Here is a 16204-nt window from a genome sequence, read left to right as displayed (position 1 = left end):
AGACAGCAGCAGCAGGAGGAATGGAGGAGTAGTGTGAGTGTGGCAGCAGGCAGGCAGCGTGACATAATAGCCCTGGTACCTAGCGGTGATACCAGGGCTGTAAATAAACACAACAGGAGGTCCCAGACAGCGGTCGTGCAGCCCACATCGTGTCCAATACACAACTGGGACAACACAGTTTTCAACCCGGGCACCTCAGAAAAATTAAACCTTTTTTTTTTTTTTAATGGTTTTTTGGTTTTGTTTGTACAACCAATTACACAAATATATAGCTATTGTTTGACGTAATAGCTGGTGGCAGAGTGGCAGCAGAATGTAATTCTGTGTACCCTGGCAGTGGGAAACACAGACCGACAGCAGCAGCAGCAGGAGGAATGGAGGAGTAATGTGAGCAGCTATTGTTTGACGTAATAGCTGGTGGCAGAGTGGCAGCAGAAGGTAATTCTGTGTACCCTGGCAGTGGGAAACACAGACAGACAGACAGCAGCAGCAGGAGGAATGGAGGAGTAGTGTGAGTGTGGCAGCAGGCAGGCAGCGTGACATAATAGCCCTGGTACCTAGCGGTGATAACAGGGCTGTAAATAAACACAACAGGAGGTCCCAGACAGCGGTCGTGCAGCCCACATCGTGTCCAATACACAACTGGGACAACACAGTTTTCAACCCGGGCACCTCAGAAAAATTAAACCTTTTTTTTTTTTTTAATGGTTTTTTGGTTTAGTTTGTACAACCAATTACACAGATATATAGCTATTGTTTGACGTAATAGCTGGTGACAGTGTGGCAGCAGAAGGTAATTCTGTGTACCCTGGCAGTGGGAAACACAGACAGACAGCAGCAGCAGGAGGAATGGAGGAGTAGTGTGAGTGTGGCAGCAGGCAGGCAGCGTGACATAATAGCCCTGGTACCTAGCGGTGATACCAGGGCTGTAAATAAACACAACAGGAGGTCCCAGACAGCGGTCGTGCAGCCCACATCGTGTCCAATACACAACTGGGACAACACAGTTTTCAACCCGGGCACCTCAGAAAAATTAAACCTTTTTTTTTTTTTTTTTTAATGGTTTTTTGGTTTTGTTTGTACAACCAATTACACAGATATATAGCTATTGTTTGACATAATAGCTGGTGGCAGAGTGGCAGCAGAATGTAATTCTGTGTACCCTGGCAGTGGGAAACACAGACAGACAGCAGAAGGGCAGTACACAGCAGCCCACTGTTGGTGTAAAATGTGTGGCTGCAGGCGACGTAATAGTCAAACTGAACCAGGCTGGCTTAGTGAGCAGGAGCCAGGAGGTGGTAAAGGGTGGTAAGGCACATTAACGATGGTTCTTAGCCAGTTCATGTCCCCCTCTCGCCGACAACAGGGGCCAGGAACTCGCCTTCCACCCACGCCTGGTTCATCTTGAGAAACGTCAGTCTGTCCACAGACTTGTGAGACAGACGTGAGCGTTTCTCGGTGACCACGCCACCAGCTGCACTGAAGCAGCGCTCGGACAGCACGCTGGAAGGGGGGCAGGACAGCACTTCCAGGGCGTACTGCGCCAGCTCGCTCCAGATCTCCAGGCGCTTGACCCAATACTCCATGGGATCAACAGGGGCATCGCTGTCAAGCCCGCTGTAGGACCCCATGTAGTCAGCCACCATGCGGGTCAGGCGCTGGCTGTGACCGGAGGAGGATGCTGCTGCATCATGCACCTCCTCTCTAGTCACTGCTGCCGGAACCTCTACAGTCCTGTAGAGCTCGTGGCTGAGAGACAGCAGGTCTGTGGGGCGCTTGCTGCTGGATGCAGGCACCTGCTGCTGCCTCTGTGCTGGCTGCTGGACAGTGGGGGTGGAAGGCTGGGGGAAGGCTTCCTCCAAGCGCTCAATAAGGGCCTGCTGCAAGCTCCTTATTTGTTGCGCTGGGTCTCCTCCTGCAGGCGGCAGGAACTGGCTCAACTTCCCCTTGAGGCGTGGGTCCAACATCATGCTGATCCAGATGTCCTCCCTCTGCTTCAACTGGATCACCCTGGGGTCCTTGCGCAGGCACGCCAGCATGTGCACTGCCATTGGGAAGAGGCGGGCCACGTGTGCTGGCACATCGACGCCAGTGCTGTCCTCCTCATCCTCCTCCTCTGCCGCCTCATCCTCTCTCCACCCCCGCACCAACTCAGCTGCGCTGTGCTGATCCCCCTCATCAGCAGCAAGGTCAGGGACCTCCACCAAGTCCTCCTCCTCCTCCCCCTCAGAGGTGGACTGTGCAGCTGCTTGCCGCTCCTGCTGGTCCAAGGCTGCCGCTCCCTGTTCCAGCAAAGCATCGAGGGCCCAGTTCAGCAGACAAACCAGGGGCACCCACTCGCAGACCATAGCATGGTCCCTGCTCACCATGTTAGTGGCCTGCAGAAAGGGAGCCAGCACTAAGCACACCTGCTGCATGTGCCTCCAGTCATCATCGGGGACGATGGACGGGATGTTGCTGGTCTTGTCCCTTCTCTGAGCGGCGGAAACAGTGGCCAGGGCAAGGTACTGGTTGACAGCGTGCTTCTGTTCAACCAGACGCTCCAACATCGCCAGGGTGGAGTTCCAGCGAGTCGGAACGTCAAGGATCAGCCGATGGCGTGGCAGCTCCAGCTCCTTTTGCACGTCTTCCAGGCTCGCACAGGCTGCAGCCGAGCGCCGGAAGTGACGCACAACGTTCCTTGCCGTTTCCAGCAGTTCCCCATCCCCTGGTAGGTGCGCAAGAACTTTTGCACCACCAGGTTCAGCACGTGGGCAAGACAGGGGATGTGGGTCAGGTTTCCCCTGTCTATTGCGGCAACCAGATTGGCCCCATTGTCGGCCACCACCTCTCCGACTCTGAGGCCTCTGGGGGTCAGCCAAATCCTCTCCTGCTCCTGGAGTTTGGCCAACACATGGGTTGCCGTCAGCTTGGTCTTCCCAAGGCTGACCAAGTGCAGCAGCGCTTGGCAGTGGCGGGCCTTCACGCTGCTGCTGAGGCGGGGGGTTTGGCCAGGTGTGCCGGAGGATGGCAGAGGATCGGAGGAACCTGCTGCAGTTCCCCTGACCCTGCGGGGGGGCACCACCCACTGTGTTGCTGCTGCTGTGCCCGCTGCTGCTCTCCCATCCGCACCCCCTTCCACCAAGCTGACCCAGTGGACAGTGAAAGACAGGTAGCGGCCTGTCCCGAAGCGGCTGCTCCAGGAGTCCATGGTGACGTGGACCCTTTCACCAACCGCGTGCTCCAGCCCTCGCTCCACATTGGCCATCACAAAGCGGTGCAGTGCAGGAATGGCCTTGCGGGCGAAGAAGTGTCTGCTGGGGAGCTGCCAGTCTGGGGCTGCACAAGCAAGCAGCGCACGCATGTCGCTCCCCTCCTGCACAAGCGTGTACGGCAGGAGTTGGGAGCACATGGCCCGTGCCAGCAAGCCGTTCAGCTGCCGCACGCGACGGCTGCTGGGAGGCAGAGCCCTAACCACCCCCTGGAAGGACTCGCTCAAAAGGCTCTGGCGTGGCCTTTTGCTGGCACGGGAATCAGCAGACACAGCAGAGGAGGCCACTGAGGACTGGCTGCCAGAACAGGCCTCAGTGTCGGCGGCAGGAGTTGCAGAGGGGGGAGGAGCAGTGCGTTTCTGCACTCCTGCTGGTGCTGCTGGAGGAGCAGGAGGGCGGGTGGCTGCTGTTGCTGCTGCTGCTGCTGCTGAAGGCTGTGCAGTGATGGGTGTGGTGCCACTGCCAGCACCAGATGCCTTCAGCCTCTGGAACTCCTCATGCTGGTGGAAATGTTTCGCAGCAAGGTGGTTGATGAGCGAGCTGGTGCTGAACTTTAAGGGGTCTGCACCTCTGCTCAACTTCCGCTGACAGTGGTTGCAAGTGGCGTACTTGCTGTACACTGTGGGCATGGTGAAAAAACGCCAGATTGGTGACAAAAACGACCCCCTACGGCATGGAACCGCTGCTGCCTGTCTCCCTGTGGTGGTTGGGGGGGGGGGGGCTTGGGTGCGGCTGGTGGTGGTACTGGCAGATGCTGCTGCTGCTGAGCCTGAGACACCAGCAGGCTGTGGGACCTGCCTACTGCTGTCAATGCTTGCAATGATGCGCCTCCTTGCAAGGCCCACAAGCGCATCCTCCTCCTCCTCCTCAGAGCTGCTGAGGACGACATCCCCTGGAGGTGGTGGCACCCAGTCTCTGTCTGTCACCATGTCATCATCAGCCTCCCCCTCCTGAAACATGTCCTGCTGGGATGATGACCCCCCAAACTCCTCTCCTGATGCATGGATGGGCTGCTTGACTGTCGCCACAGTCTTGCTGTCCAATCCCTCATCCCCCAAAGTGCCCATCAGCATCTCCTCCTCCAAATCGCCAACAACAGCAGACAATTGACGCATCATGCCTGGGGTCAAAAGAGTGCTGAGTGACAGGTCGGCGACTGACGGTGAACTGGTCTCCTCCCCAGGCCCTGCTGGGCGGCTGCTGCGAACAGGGGTGGTGGTGGTGAGGGTGGAGGCCTCGGATGCAGAGCTGATGGCGGGCTGCTCATCCTCCGTCATCAGTTGCACCACAGTGTCTGCATCCATTTCCTCAATGGGACGTTTCCGACCCGGCTGGAGGAGAATCGGAGCAGGTGCTACACGCTGCTGCTGCTGCTGTGTCTCTGCAGCGTGAGTTGCAGATGCTCCTGCTGGGCGGCGCCCAAGGCATCCACGGCCAGTGGCTATGGGAGGAATGTTAGCCACTGACGCTGCTGCTGCGGAACTGTGCATGGTGGCGCGGCCGCGCCCGCGGCTTGCCACAATGCTGCTCCCTCTCCTCCTGATTCCCTTGCTGCCCTTCCCCTTGCCCAAACCGCGCTGGCTGCCACTTCCAGACATCTTCGATGTTTTGGGCGTAAACACAAAAGTTTTTGAAAAGGGCGGGTGAAAAGTGGGGTACTTTAATGGAGTGGGTTGGTGGGTGAGGTGACTGAGTGAGTGTCCCGACTCCCTAGTACAGTAAGTAAGTAGTAACAGTCAGGAAGTACAACTAGCAGTTACAATAATCAGTAGTAATCACAAGGAAATAGAGTGTGTGTACACTACAGACAGTGAGTGCACGCACGCGCAAACACGCGCAGGAGCTGGCCTATGAACAGAGAGTGAGTGAGTGTCCCTAGTACAGTAAGTAAGTAGTAACAGTCAGGAAGTACAACTAGAAGTTACAATAATCAGTAGTAATCACAAGGAAATAGAGTGTGTGTACACTACAGACAGTGAGTGCACGCACGCGCACACACGTGCAGGAGCTAGCCTATGAACAGTGACTGAGTGAGTGTCCCTACTACAGTAAGTAAGTAGTAACTGTCAGGAAGTAGAATTTACAATAATCAATCAGTAATCAGAAGGAAATAGAGTGTGTGTACAGTACACAGACAGTGAGTGCACACGCACACGCAGGAGCTAGCCTATGAACAGTGACAGTCAGTGAGTGTCCTAGTACAGTTACAGTATATAACTATTCAGAAGGAAATAGAGTGTGTGTACAGTACACAGACAGTGAGTGCACGCACACGCAGGAGCTAGTAGCCTATGAACAGTGACAGTCAGTGAGTGTCCTAGTACAGTTACAGTATATAACTATTCAGAAGGAAATAGAGTGTGTGTACACAGACAGTGAGTGCAAGCACACGCAGGAGCTAGTAGCCTATGAACAGTGACAGTGAGTGTCCTAGTACAGTTACAGTATATAACTATTCAGAAGGAAATAGAGTGTGTGTACACAGACAGTGAGTGCAAGCACACGCAGGAGCTAGTAGCCTATGAACAGTGACAGTGAGTGTCCTAGTACAGTTACAGTATATAACTACAATACAAAATACAATCAGTAGTAAAGGACAGCAGAAATACTGTCTAATACTATCTAATACTGTCTAATACTGTCTAATACTAATGAGAAATAAACAGAGGACTGGAGGACAGCTGCCCACACAGGCAGGCCCTGAGGCCTAAAGCTGTAAGCCTGCAGCAGCTGGCCTGTCTCTATGTAACACAAAAGCTACTAACTAAAATACAATGTCTATCTAACTAACAACAATATAGGTGTGTATAGGAGGTGTATGTGAGCAAAAACGCTAGGTAAATGACCACAATAGAGCTCTTGCTAAGCCAAAGCACAAAGGAGCAACTCTCTCTCTATGCAAGTCTCAGGCAAGGACGGAGAAACGGAACATGGCGGCCGCTATTTATAGGGTAGGGGCTGGCCAGGGTCCCCCTCTGTGATTGGCTGCCGTCAGAGGGCCTGGGAGCCCTCTGATTGGCTCTAAGGACATCAATCTGGGCTATGACGCTATTCGAGCTCGGTATTCGAGCTCGAATAGCGCCGTTTGCTCGAATAGCTCGAATAGTGAATGGGCTATTCGCGTTTACTCGAATAGCCCATTCGAATAGCTGCAGCTATTCGGAGCTCGAATACCGAGCTCGAATAGCTGAAAAAGAGCTCGAATATTCGAGCTACTCGAATATTCGAGCTCTGCTGAGCACCACTGGAGACAGATACTTACCCAAGGAGAGGGAAGGCTCTGGGTCCTATAGAGCCTTCCCGCTCCTCTCTTGGTCCCCTCGTTCCAGTGCTGGCTCGCCCGGTAGCAGTATTTGACTAAATTAGTCAAATACTGCTTTACCCGGCCGAAGGAGGCTTCAGAAGTCTTCAGGGAGCCAGAGTGCTCCTGAAGAAGGGCGGCCCTGTGCTGCGCCTGCGAAAGCACGCTCTCTTGCATGCTCATGCCTGTGCAGTATGGAGCTGCATGTCTTCGGGACGACACAGCTCCCGAAGACTTCCAAATACCCCTTCGGCGGGGGAGCCAGCACAGGATAGAGAGCACCGAGAGAGGAGATGGAAGGCTCTATACGATCCAGAGCCTTCCCTCTCCTTAGGTAAGTCTTTGCTTCAATTTCTTTTTTTAATGCAGTTCCCTTTCACTTTAAGTAACCAAAAAGATTTACCTTTAACTTCCCTGGCAGCATGATTCCTTCCTGATTTTAGGGTCTAAAAGGGGTACAATTTCTTCATTAGCTTTTACACCCTAGAATGAAAAAAAAAAAATCATACTACGAGGGAGTCAGCAGCAGCTTCTGCACTTACTCTCCTTCCTGGGGTCCAGCGCTGCAGTTCTCCCTCCATCCTCAGGTTGTAACCCTATGGGGAGATCGCCGGCTGTGGTCATGATGACAGACGATGGACTCACCAGAGGGATCCTCCGAGGACAAGAAGGAGAATGGTTATCGGCGTCTCCATCCTGTGGGAGGTGAGTAGAAACGCCCAATGCGCTCTATGCTCTGCATTAACCTTGCGGCGGCTACCACGAGTCACTGCTCTGAGCTGCAGATTTCCAGCCCCGAGCCTGACTCGGGGTTACTGCTAAGGAAGTTAATTAATGTTCCCACGTCAATATCCTCAGAAATTATACAATGAAGAACTTTTTTTCCTATCGTAACTATTAAATAAAAACTGATTTTCTCAAACACTGCAAGGTCTTTTTACCCCCCTTGTTTCGACTCTTCTCCGTAACATAAGCTGCAAATTTGGTGATAGCTTGTACGGGGGCTTTTCTATTAACCGCTTAAGTTGGCGGTTATTGACTTCAAAGTTAAATGTGAATGCAAATTTTTTACAAAAACTTTTGAGTTAAAAGTGAATGGGTGAACTGTCGTTATTTGCTAGAAATTGTTCCTCAGTGAACAAGTTCTGTCATTCGTACTAAAAGTGTTTCTGTAACGTATCTTAAAAGTGGTATTATACTCAAATGTCATCTATGGTCTAAAATAAATCATGAAACACAACTAATTGATAAGTTTGCCTTTGCTTACCAGCATTATTAAATTGTTTTGGAAGTATAATAAACTGTACAAACAAGGTAGACAATTCCCTGCTGTATCCAGGAGGAAGCAGAGAACTTTATCACTTTTATTTGCTAACAAATTACTTGATTAGGAGTCAATCTGATTATTTGTCCTGCAGTCTGCAATTATTTAAGTTGAATATAATAATGTACATGTCATTTTTTTATTTATTTTTTTTGACAGGGAAGCCCTTCAGAAAGCCCCTTTATATGGAGTTACATATGCCATTGCTCAGTCCATCAATTACTTTGTAAATGCAATTGTATTTCGTTTTGGGGCTTGGCTCATAGCGAACTGCTACATGCAGTTTGAAAATGTTTTTATGTAAGTACTTTTTTTGCTGGTGTTTGTATTAGTTTAGTGAACACTAATTAGGATGTAACAATAGACCAGTGGTTATTTGTATAGTTATAAGCAGAGCCATATCAGGAGAAAGGACAACAAGGTTGTATTCATGACAAATGATACATCTGTGGAACATGGAGGGGTCAGATTAATCAGTCTAGTCCTATGATGTCGTAATTCTAGGATATGTGTATTTGGCTTCCTTGTTATAGCAATAGGGTTTTGGTTTTGTATGAGGTTTTGATTCTGTGATGCTAATTTCATCGGTGGTTTGGTGTTTGTCCCCCTTATTGTTCACCAAACCCTAACCGCCCTTCTTCAAGAAACTTCTCTTCCAAACACATATCCTTGGCCTTACCCTTGATGACATAAAGGGGTAATGTCATCAAAGGCCATGGATATGTGTTGGGAAGAGAAGTTTCTTGAAGAAGGAATGTTAGGGTTAGGTGAGGGGCTCCTGACACACACACACACACACACACACACACACACACACACACACACACACTTTCCCTTTCCTTTCTGATGCCATACATAACCCTCCACCCAGGATCAGGCCAAGGCAGAGGCGAGAGAGGCCTTGGGTGGGGCCCACTTTGGTGTCTCAGCCTTGGGTGCTGGAGGACTTTGTCCCGGCTCCGCCTCCACCCTTTTTAAAAACCCCTTTCATGCAAAAAAAAAAATTCAAAATCTAATAAAGCTAACTTTATCATTACACTCCATCTACAGATCCTAACAGCAATATTCATGTTCATTATTGTCTTTTGTCCTTATGGCTTTAGTTACCGGACTTCAAAGCTGAGGCAATTTTCCCTTCAGTGCTGTATACCCAATATATAGCCTGAGCCTCTCTGCAGAAGCAGAATTCAGTGCTGGTGCGCAAACCAATGATGCTGAACCACCTGCTTTCAGTATGGATATCTTAGCCCAGATTTACATCACAGGAGCCTATAGGCACAGATATTCTGACACCCTACACCTCGCCCTCTATGAACCTACAAACCCCCACTTGGTATTCGGTAGCTAGAGGTGCCCCTTAACTGAAGGGAGATCTCATCAGTGGAATGCCGAGACCTCATTTATATTCCACTTGGGACTCTGCATAGCGAATGAGGGCGGCACTCGAGGAGAAGAGTTAGACATAGTTATTTGGGTTGAAAAAAGACATACGGCCATCAAGTTCAACCAGAAAATAAAGTACAACACCAGCCTGCTCCCTCACATATCCCTGTTGATCCAGGAGAAGGCGAAAAACCCTTACAAGGCATGGTCCAATTAGCCCCAAAAGTGAGAACATTCCTTCCCGACTCCAGATGGCAATCAGTTAAAATCCCTGGATCAACACCACTGGGCATTACCTAGTAATTATAGCCATGGATGTTTTTCAACACAAGGAAAGCATCTAAGCCCCCTTTAAATGCAGATATAGAATTTGCTATAACTACTTCCTGTGGCAATGCATTCCACATCTTAATTAGTTAGCCATCTCTTCATCATCAGGTGCCTTTAGGCATGAGCCTGCAGTGCCCTATGGTAAATCTGGCCCTGAGTGGGGCAGAACAAGTTGTCCCCTGGGCTTCTGAGGTGCATAAAGGAATTGTATGATGATTTCCAAATACATAGTCTGATGCCCAAACAAACTTCCCTGAGGTCCTGGTCTGACAGGGCGTAGGAAAAGTTATTTTCCATAAGTTTGTTGATTTAGAAGTCTATTCACTCTTTCTACCACTTTTCCCACAACAAGCAACATAGACAGCTGGCCATTCCAATTATGTCTGCACATAGTTCAGTTTCTGTTGATAACCACTCCTGGACCACTCCAAGCATGTCCGCATCGTGTCTGCTTGTCTGTCTGTCTGCATGTATTCATCCGTAACAAGTCTCAACACTTTCCCACCGGTTTGACTTGGTTACCAAATCTTGTTTTCACAAATGTCTAAAACAATGACTCTCCTGCAGCTATGCTACGTTACTTTCATTTTGCTTTTCATTAATGACATGTGGTTTATAATTACCATGTTTTTTAGAGTATTTTCCGCCATTATGTTTGCGGCAATGAGCGTGGGACAATCCAATTCCTTTGCACCAGATTTTGGAAAAGCAAAGACATCAGCTCAACGAATTTTTCAGCTTTTGGATAAAAAAACAGCTATCGACAGCTACAGTGAGGAGGGAGAAACTTTGGTAAACAAATTATTCTGGTATTATTTGTCACACAAAATACTATGCATGCAAACTGCAATGGCCTTTGTTAAGAATGCTGTGAACACCAGAGAGATTTAGTGTAGGTTCACACTGGACATAAGAATGTTTAATTTTCTTTCTTATAGCTAATTTGCCATTGTCACTGTTGCTTGGGTCCTTTGCTGCAGGGGACAAGCACCACAACATCGATGGGAACCTCGGCAGCTACCTGTTGGATTGAAACGGACCAATAGGAATTACCCCTCCCAATATATTGGTCCACTTAGTGGACCTATGATAATATTCGCTGAGGAGGAAGGATTCCTATTGGTCCATTTCAATCCAATGGGTAGTTGCCAGGACTTCAAACAGTTTGCAGCCCTTATCTGGTCATATTAGAAGTGAAACAACTATCTTTGTCATGAGGATTTCATTACTAAAGGGGGCACATCTAGCTATCTATACTGGAAGGAAAGGGGGGGGGGCTACCTATACCTGGGGGGCACATCTAGCTATCTATACTGGGGGTAGGGGCTACCTAATTATGGGGGCACATCTAGCTAGCTATACTGGGGCTACCTAATCTTGGCAGGCACATCTGGCTATCTATACTGGAGGGGGAAGACTACATAACAGGGGGTGGGGGGGGCACATCTGGCTATCTCTATTGGAGGAGGAGGCTACCTAATCTTGGGGGGCACATCAAAGCTATCTATACTGGGAGACATTTCTGTCCATCTATACTAGGGTGAAGACTACCTAAGACTGAGGAGCACAACTGGCCAGTCAGATGGAGATGAGTTGGGTCCATCAGTGGTCGGAGAAGGTGGTGGGGTCAGTGGGGTCCCAAGTTACTTTTTCCCCAGAGCCCCGCTGGAGCGTGAACTGGCCCTGGGGATTCGGATGTGTCTTGCATCATAGCTGTTCCCCCCACTCACAATATTGCATGTAATGCACAACTGATCGACCACATTGGCCCGAGATTTCCCAGCATGTCTGATCGATACATTTGACCAATTTCCACTGGTCAAGTTGTTGTTTTGGCATGCTTGTTGCAACACCGATTTTAATCCAATTTGATAATAATTATCAAATCGGATAGTCAATCAGCCAAATCACTAGTTGTATGGCCACCTTAAAGAGAATCTGTATTGTTAAAATCGCACAAAAGTAAACATACCAGTGCGTTAGGGGACATCTCCTATTACCCTCTGTCACAATTTCGCCGCTCCCCGCCGCATTAAAAGTGGTTAAAAACAGTTTTAAAAAGTTTGTTTATAAACAAACAAAATGGCCACCAAAAAAAGGAAGTAGGTTGATGTACAGTATGTCCACACATAGAAAATACATCTATACACAAGCAGGCTGTATACACCCTTCCTTTTGAATCTCAAGAGATCATTTGTGTGTTTCTTTCCCTCTGCATCTCTCATGCACTGAAGTTTCAGGCTGCTCTTTTCTTCCTGCAAACAGCTTTGCCCTTGTCTGAATTTCCTCAGTATGTGAAAGCCCAGCCAGCTCAGAGGACGATTTATCCAGCTTGTAAAAGATAAGAGAGCAGAGAGAAGCTGCACTAATCTAAATACCACACAGGCAGTGTGCAGAGAGGGGCCTGAAAGGGGGAGTTCATAGCAGAACCACAACACTGAAGAACTTGGCAGCCTTCCAGACACAGGCCGACAAGTCTGACAGGGGAAAGATACATTGATTTATTACAGAGACTGTGATAGCAGAAAGTGTTGCAGTAAGCTAGAACACATTAGAATAGCTTTTGGAACTTGTAGGATGATAAAAAACAGGATGCAATTTTTGTTACGGAGTCTCTTTAAAGGACAACTGTAGCGAGAGCGATATGGAGGATGCCATATTTATCTTCTTTTAAGCAATACCAGTTGCCTGGCTATCCTGCTGATCCTTTGCTTCTAATACTTTTAGCCATAGGCCCTGAACAAGCATATGCAGATCAGGTGTTTCTGTCAGACAGACCTTTATTTACTTCACAGGAGCCTATAGGCACAGATGTCCTGGCACCCTCGACTTCGACCCTCCATGAACCTACAAACCCCTGCAGAACTGCACTGCAGCTGTGCTGGCTGGCCCAGATGTCACTGCTCTCTTACCTCCTTTGCTGGTCATAGGTAGCTACAGGTGCCCCTAAGTATTAGGTAGCCAGAGGTACTCTCAGTATTACCGACTGAAGTGAGATCTTGTCAGTGGAATGCCTAGAGCCGGGTCAGTAACCTCTCATTTACACTCTGCATAGGGAAGATAGGAGGGAGGCGCTCGAGGAGCAGAGTGAGCGTCTTTCCACCATCAGGCGCCTGTAGGTATGTGCCTACAGTGCCTTATGTTAAATCCGGCCCTGTTGTCAGATCTAAGGTTAGCTGCATGCTTGTTTCTTGTGTTATTTAGAACTTCTGCAGCCAAATAGATCAGCAGGGCTGCCAGGTAACTGGTATTGTTCAAAATAAATTTCCATAGTCTTCTCACTACAGTTGTCCTTTAAGTAAATCAGGCCCAGATTCATTAGAGGTTGTATGTGGTGTATTGAAATATATAGAACTACCTTTGTTTTTAGGTTCTTTTCATCATGGGTTGTCTATGTAGCCTCCCTGGCGGTAAGCACAGGCTGTAATTTCTATGTGCACAGCGGTAAGCCCGTGCTCAGGTCGGGCTGTGAAGAATCTGTCTCTTGATGTGTTTACCTGGGTCCCGCGCGCGATCAGCGCTGCCAGCGGGACCCAGGTTTCTCCCCTCTAACCTTTTTGTTTTAGTTTTTCGGCCGCTGGGATCCCCAAGTCCCCTCTATTCTTCCGGGGAGTACATACATGTATATGTATGTACGTGTATGTATGTACTTATGTATGTATGCATGTACATGTATGTATGTATGTATGTATGTACGTGTATGTATGTATGTATGTACGTACGTACGTGTATGTATGTATGTATGCATGCATGTACATGTATGTATGTATGTATGTACGCAGGGGTCGAGTCCTGCGTGAACGCGGGGGGGGCGACGTCCACCCACTTTTTTTGGACAGTGGACGCCGTCCCCCCTAGCACCCTGGAGGGGAGCAGCGCAGCAGAGAGGAACATTGTGCGCAGCGTGGGGAAGGGCGGACGTTTCCCCCTCCCTCCCTCACCTTGAGGTTCCTCTCCAGTGGCTCTCCCCTCCATAAAGAATGCGGCGGCGGTGGCTGGCGGCGGTGACTGGCAGCGGCATCAGTGGGCGGGACTTACCTCCTCCAGCGTTCCGGGTTGACGCTGTTCGTGCAGCTACTCTGGTCTTCACTAGACCAGAGTAGCTGCACGAACAGCGTCCACTTGCCGGAACACTGGAGGAGGTAAGTCCCGCCCACTGATGCCGCTGCCAGTCACCGCCGCCAGCCACCGCCGCCGCATTCTTTATGGAGGGGAGAGCCACGGAGAGGAGCCCCAAGGTGAGGGGGGGGGGGAACGTCCGCCCTTCCCCACGCTGCGCACAATGCTCCTCTCTGCTGCGCTGCTCCCCTCCAGTCGGGGGGGACACCTATTCACCTGGCTACATATACTGGGGCCACTTTACACCTGGCTACATATACTGGGGCCACTATACACCTGGATACATATACTGGGGCCACTATACACCTGGCTACATATACTGGGGCCACTATACACCTGGCTACATATACTGGGGCCACTATACACCTGGCTACATATACTGGGCACATATACACCTGGCTACATATACTGGGTAAATATACACCTGGCTACATATACTGGGGCCACTATACACCTGGCTACATATACTGGGGCCACTATACACCTGGCTACATATACTGGGGCCACTATACACCTGGCTACATATACTGGGCACATATACACCTGGCTACATATACTGGGGCCACTATACACCTGGCTACATATACTGGGGCCACTATACACCTGGCTACTTATACTGGACACATATACACCTGGATACATATACTGGGGCCACTATACACCTGGATACATATACTGGGCACATATACCCCTGGCTACATATACTGAGCACATATACTGGGCACATATACACCTGGCTACATTTACTGGGCACATATACACCTGGCTACATATACTGGGGCCACTATACACCTGGCTACATATACTGGGGCCACTATACACCTGACTACATATACTGGGGCCACTATACACCTGGCTACATATACTGGGGCCACTATACACCTGGCTACATATACTGGGGCCACTATACACCTGGCTACATATACTGGACACATATACACCTGGCTACATATACTGGGGCCACTATACACCTGGCTACATATACTGGGCACATATACCCCTGGCTACATATACTGAGCACATATACTGGGCACATATACACCTGGCTACATATACTGGGCACATATACACCTGGCTACATATACTGGGGACACCTATACACCTGGCTATACTGGGGACACCTATACACCTGGCTATACTGGGGGCACCTATACACCTGGCTATACTGGGGACACCTGAACACCTGGTTACATATACTGGAGACACCTGGCTATACTGGGGACACCTATAGACCTGGCTACCTATTCTGGGGACATCTATACACTTGGCCACCTATTCTGGGGACAACTATACACATGGCTACTTATACTGGGGACACCTATAGACCTGGCTAGCTATACTGGGGGTACCTATTTTGGCAGAACTGCTGTCAGATCTGTATTTTTGGGGAACTGCTGATTCCAGATTACGTGTATTTTGGGGAACCGCTGTCAGATTGTGTATGTTGGGGGACCACTACTGCCAGATTACATGTATTTTGGGTGTTACTTGTATTTTGGATGATCCACTGCTAGGTTTCGCGTATTTTGGCGAACTCCTTCAAGATTATGTGTATGTTGGGGGAACTGCTGCTGCCAGATTGTCTATTTTGGGGGAACCACTGCCATATTATCTGTATTTTGGAGGAACCTCTGCCAGATTATGTGTATTTTTGGTGAAATGCTGTCAGATTACATCTACTTTTTGGGGATACACTACGACAGAGCTCAAACTTCCCCTGGCAGACCTTTTATACCACTGCTAAGGCCATGTATATTTGGCCCCACCCATGACCACGCCCATTTTTAGGGTGAGTCCACTCACTTCTTTTTCCAGGACTAGACCCCTGTATGTACGTGAATGTATGTACATGTTTGTATGTACATGTATAAATAGAGAGAGTTTAGCCTCATTTGTCTCTAATCACAAGTTGTAATTTGATCTCTCCCCTGTGTCACCTGACTGCCATGGCAGAGATGGCAGAAAAGCTTATTTGAAAGCATAGGATAGTAACAATATAGCCATTTGGTTCCCAACTGCTTCTGAGCTAAGTGCTTCTGCCATACTGTTACCGATTTTTGCCCTGATTTTGACTATTCTCTTATTTGTACAGTTTCAAAATTTGTAAGCATCTTCATAAATTTAATTAATTCTCAAAATTTGTGTTCTAGTCCTTTATTTATTTGCAGAAGGTCTACCAAGCTTTTATTCTGCCATATTTTGGTAAATTATGACTTAAGAATTGAAGGCCGAAAATTCTAGAAAAAAAATGTACCACTTTTGACTCATAATTCCAGACACAAATGCACCGCCAGGGAGGTTAAACTTCTTTTGACTCCCTTGCAAAGTGGTTTAAATTAGTTGGATTTCCTTGCTATGAAATGTGTTCTATGTGTTCCTATATGTAAAAGCAATTAAAAGGTTGTTTTTTTTTTAAATATATATTTAGCTTTTGAGGAGTGGAAGAAAACTCAGCATAGAAGTTTCTTCTTTTGGATTTATGAGCTTGCATATAAG

General features: G+C 48.7%; 1 protein-coding gene across 2 annotated transcripts in view; it reads left to right on the top strand.

The window, feature by feature from the left end:
• Positions 1 to 16204, top strand: part of LOC137518308 (ATP-dependent translocase ABCB1-like) — a 169691-nt gene that overhangs the window by 135212 nt on the left and 18275 nt on the right. For both annotated transcript variants that reach the window (XM_068235985.1, XM_068235984.1), the window contains 2 exons: positions 8036 to 8176; positions 10225 to 10381. In XM_068235985.1, the coding sequence (XP_068092086.1) occupies positions 8036 to 8176; positions 10225 to 10381 (298 nt within the window). The remainder of the gene's footprint in view (positions 1 to 8035; positions 8177 to 10224; positions 10382 to 16204) is intronic.

The sequence above is a fragment of the Hyperolius riggenbachi genome, chromosome 5 (assembly GCF_040937935.1).
Source record: "Hyperolius riggenbachi isolate aHypRig1 chromosome 5, aHypRig1.pri, whole genome shotgun sequence".
Taxonomy (NCBI): domain Eukaryota; kingdom Metazoa; phylum Chordata; class Amphibia; order Anura; family Hyperoliidae; genus Hyperolius; species Hyperolius riggenbachi.
Note: the sequence above shows the minus strand (reverse complement) of the source record. Positions and strands in the feature narration are given on the sequence as shown.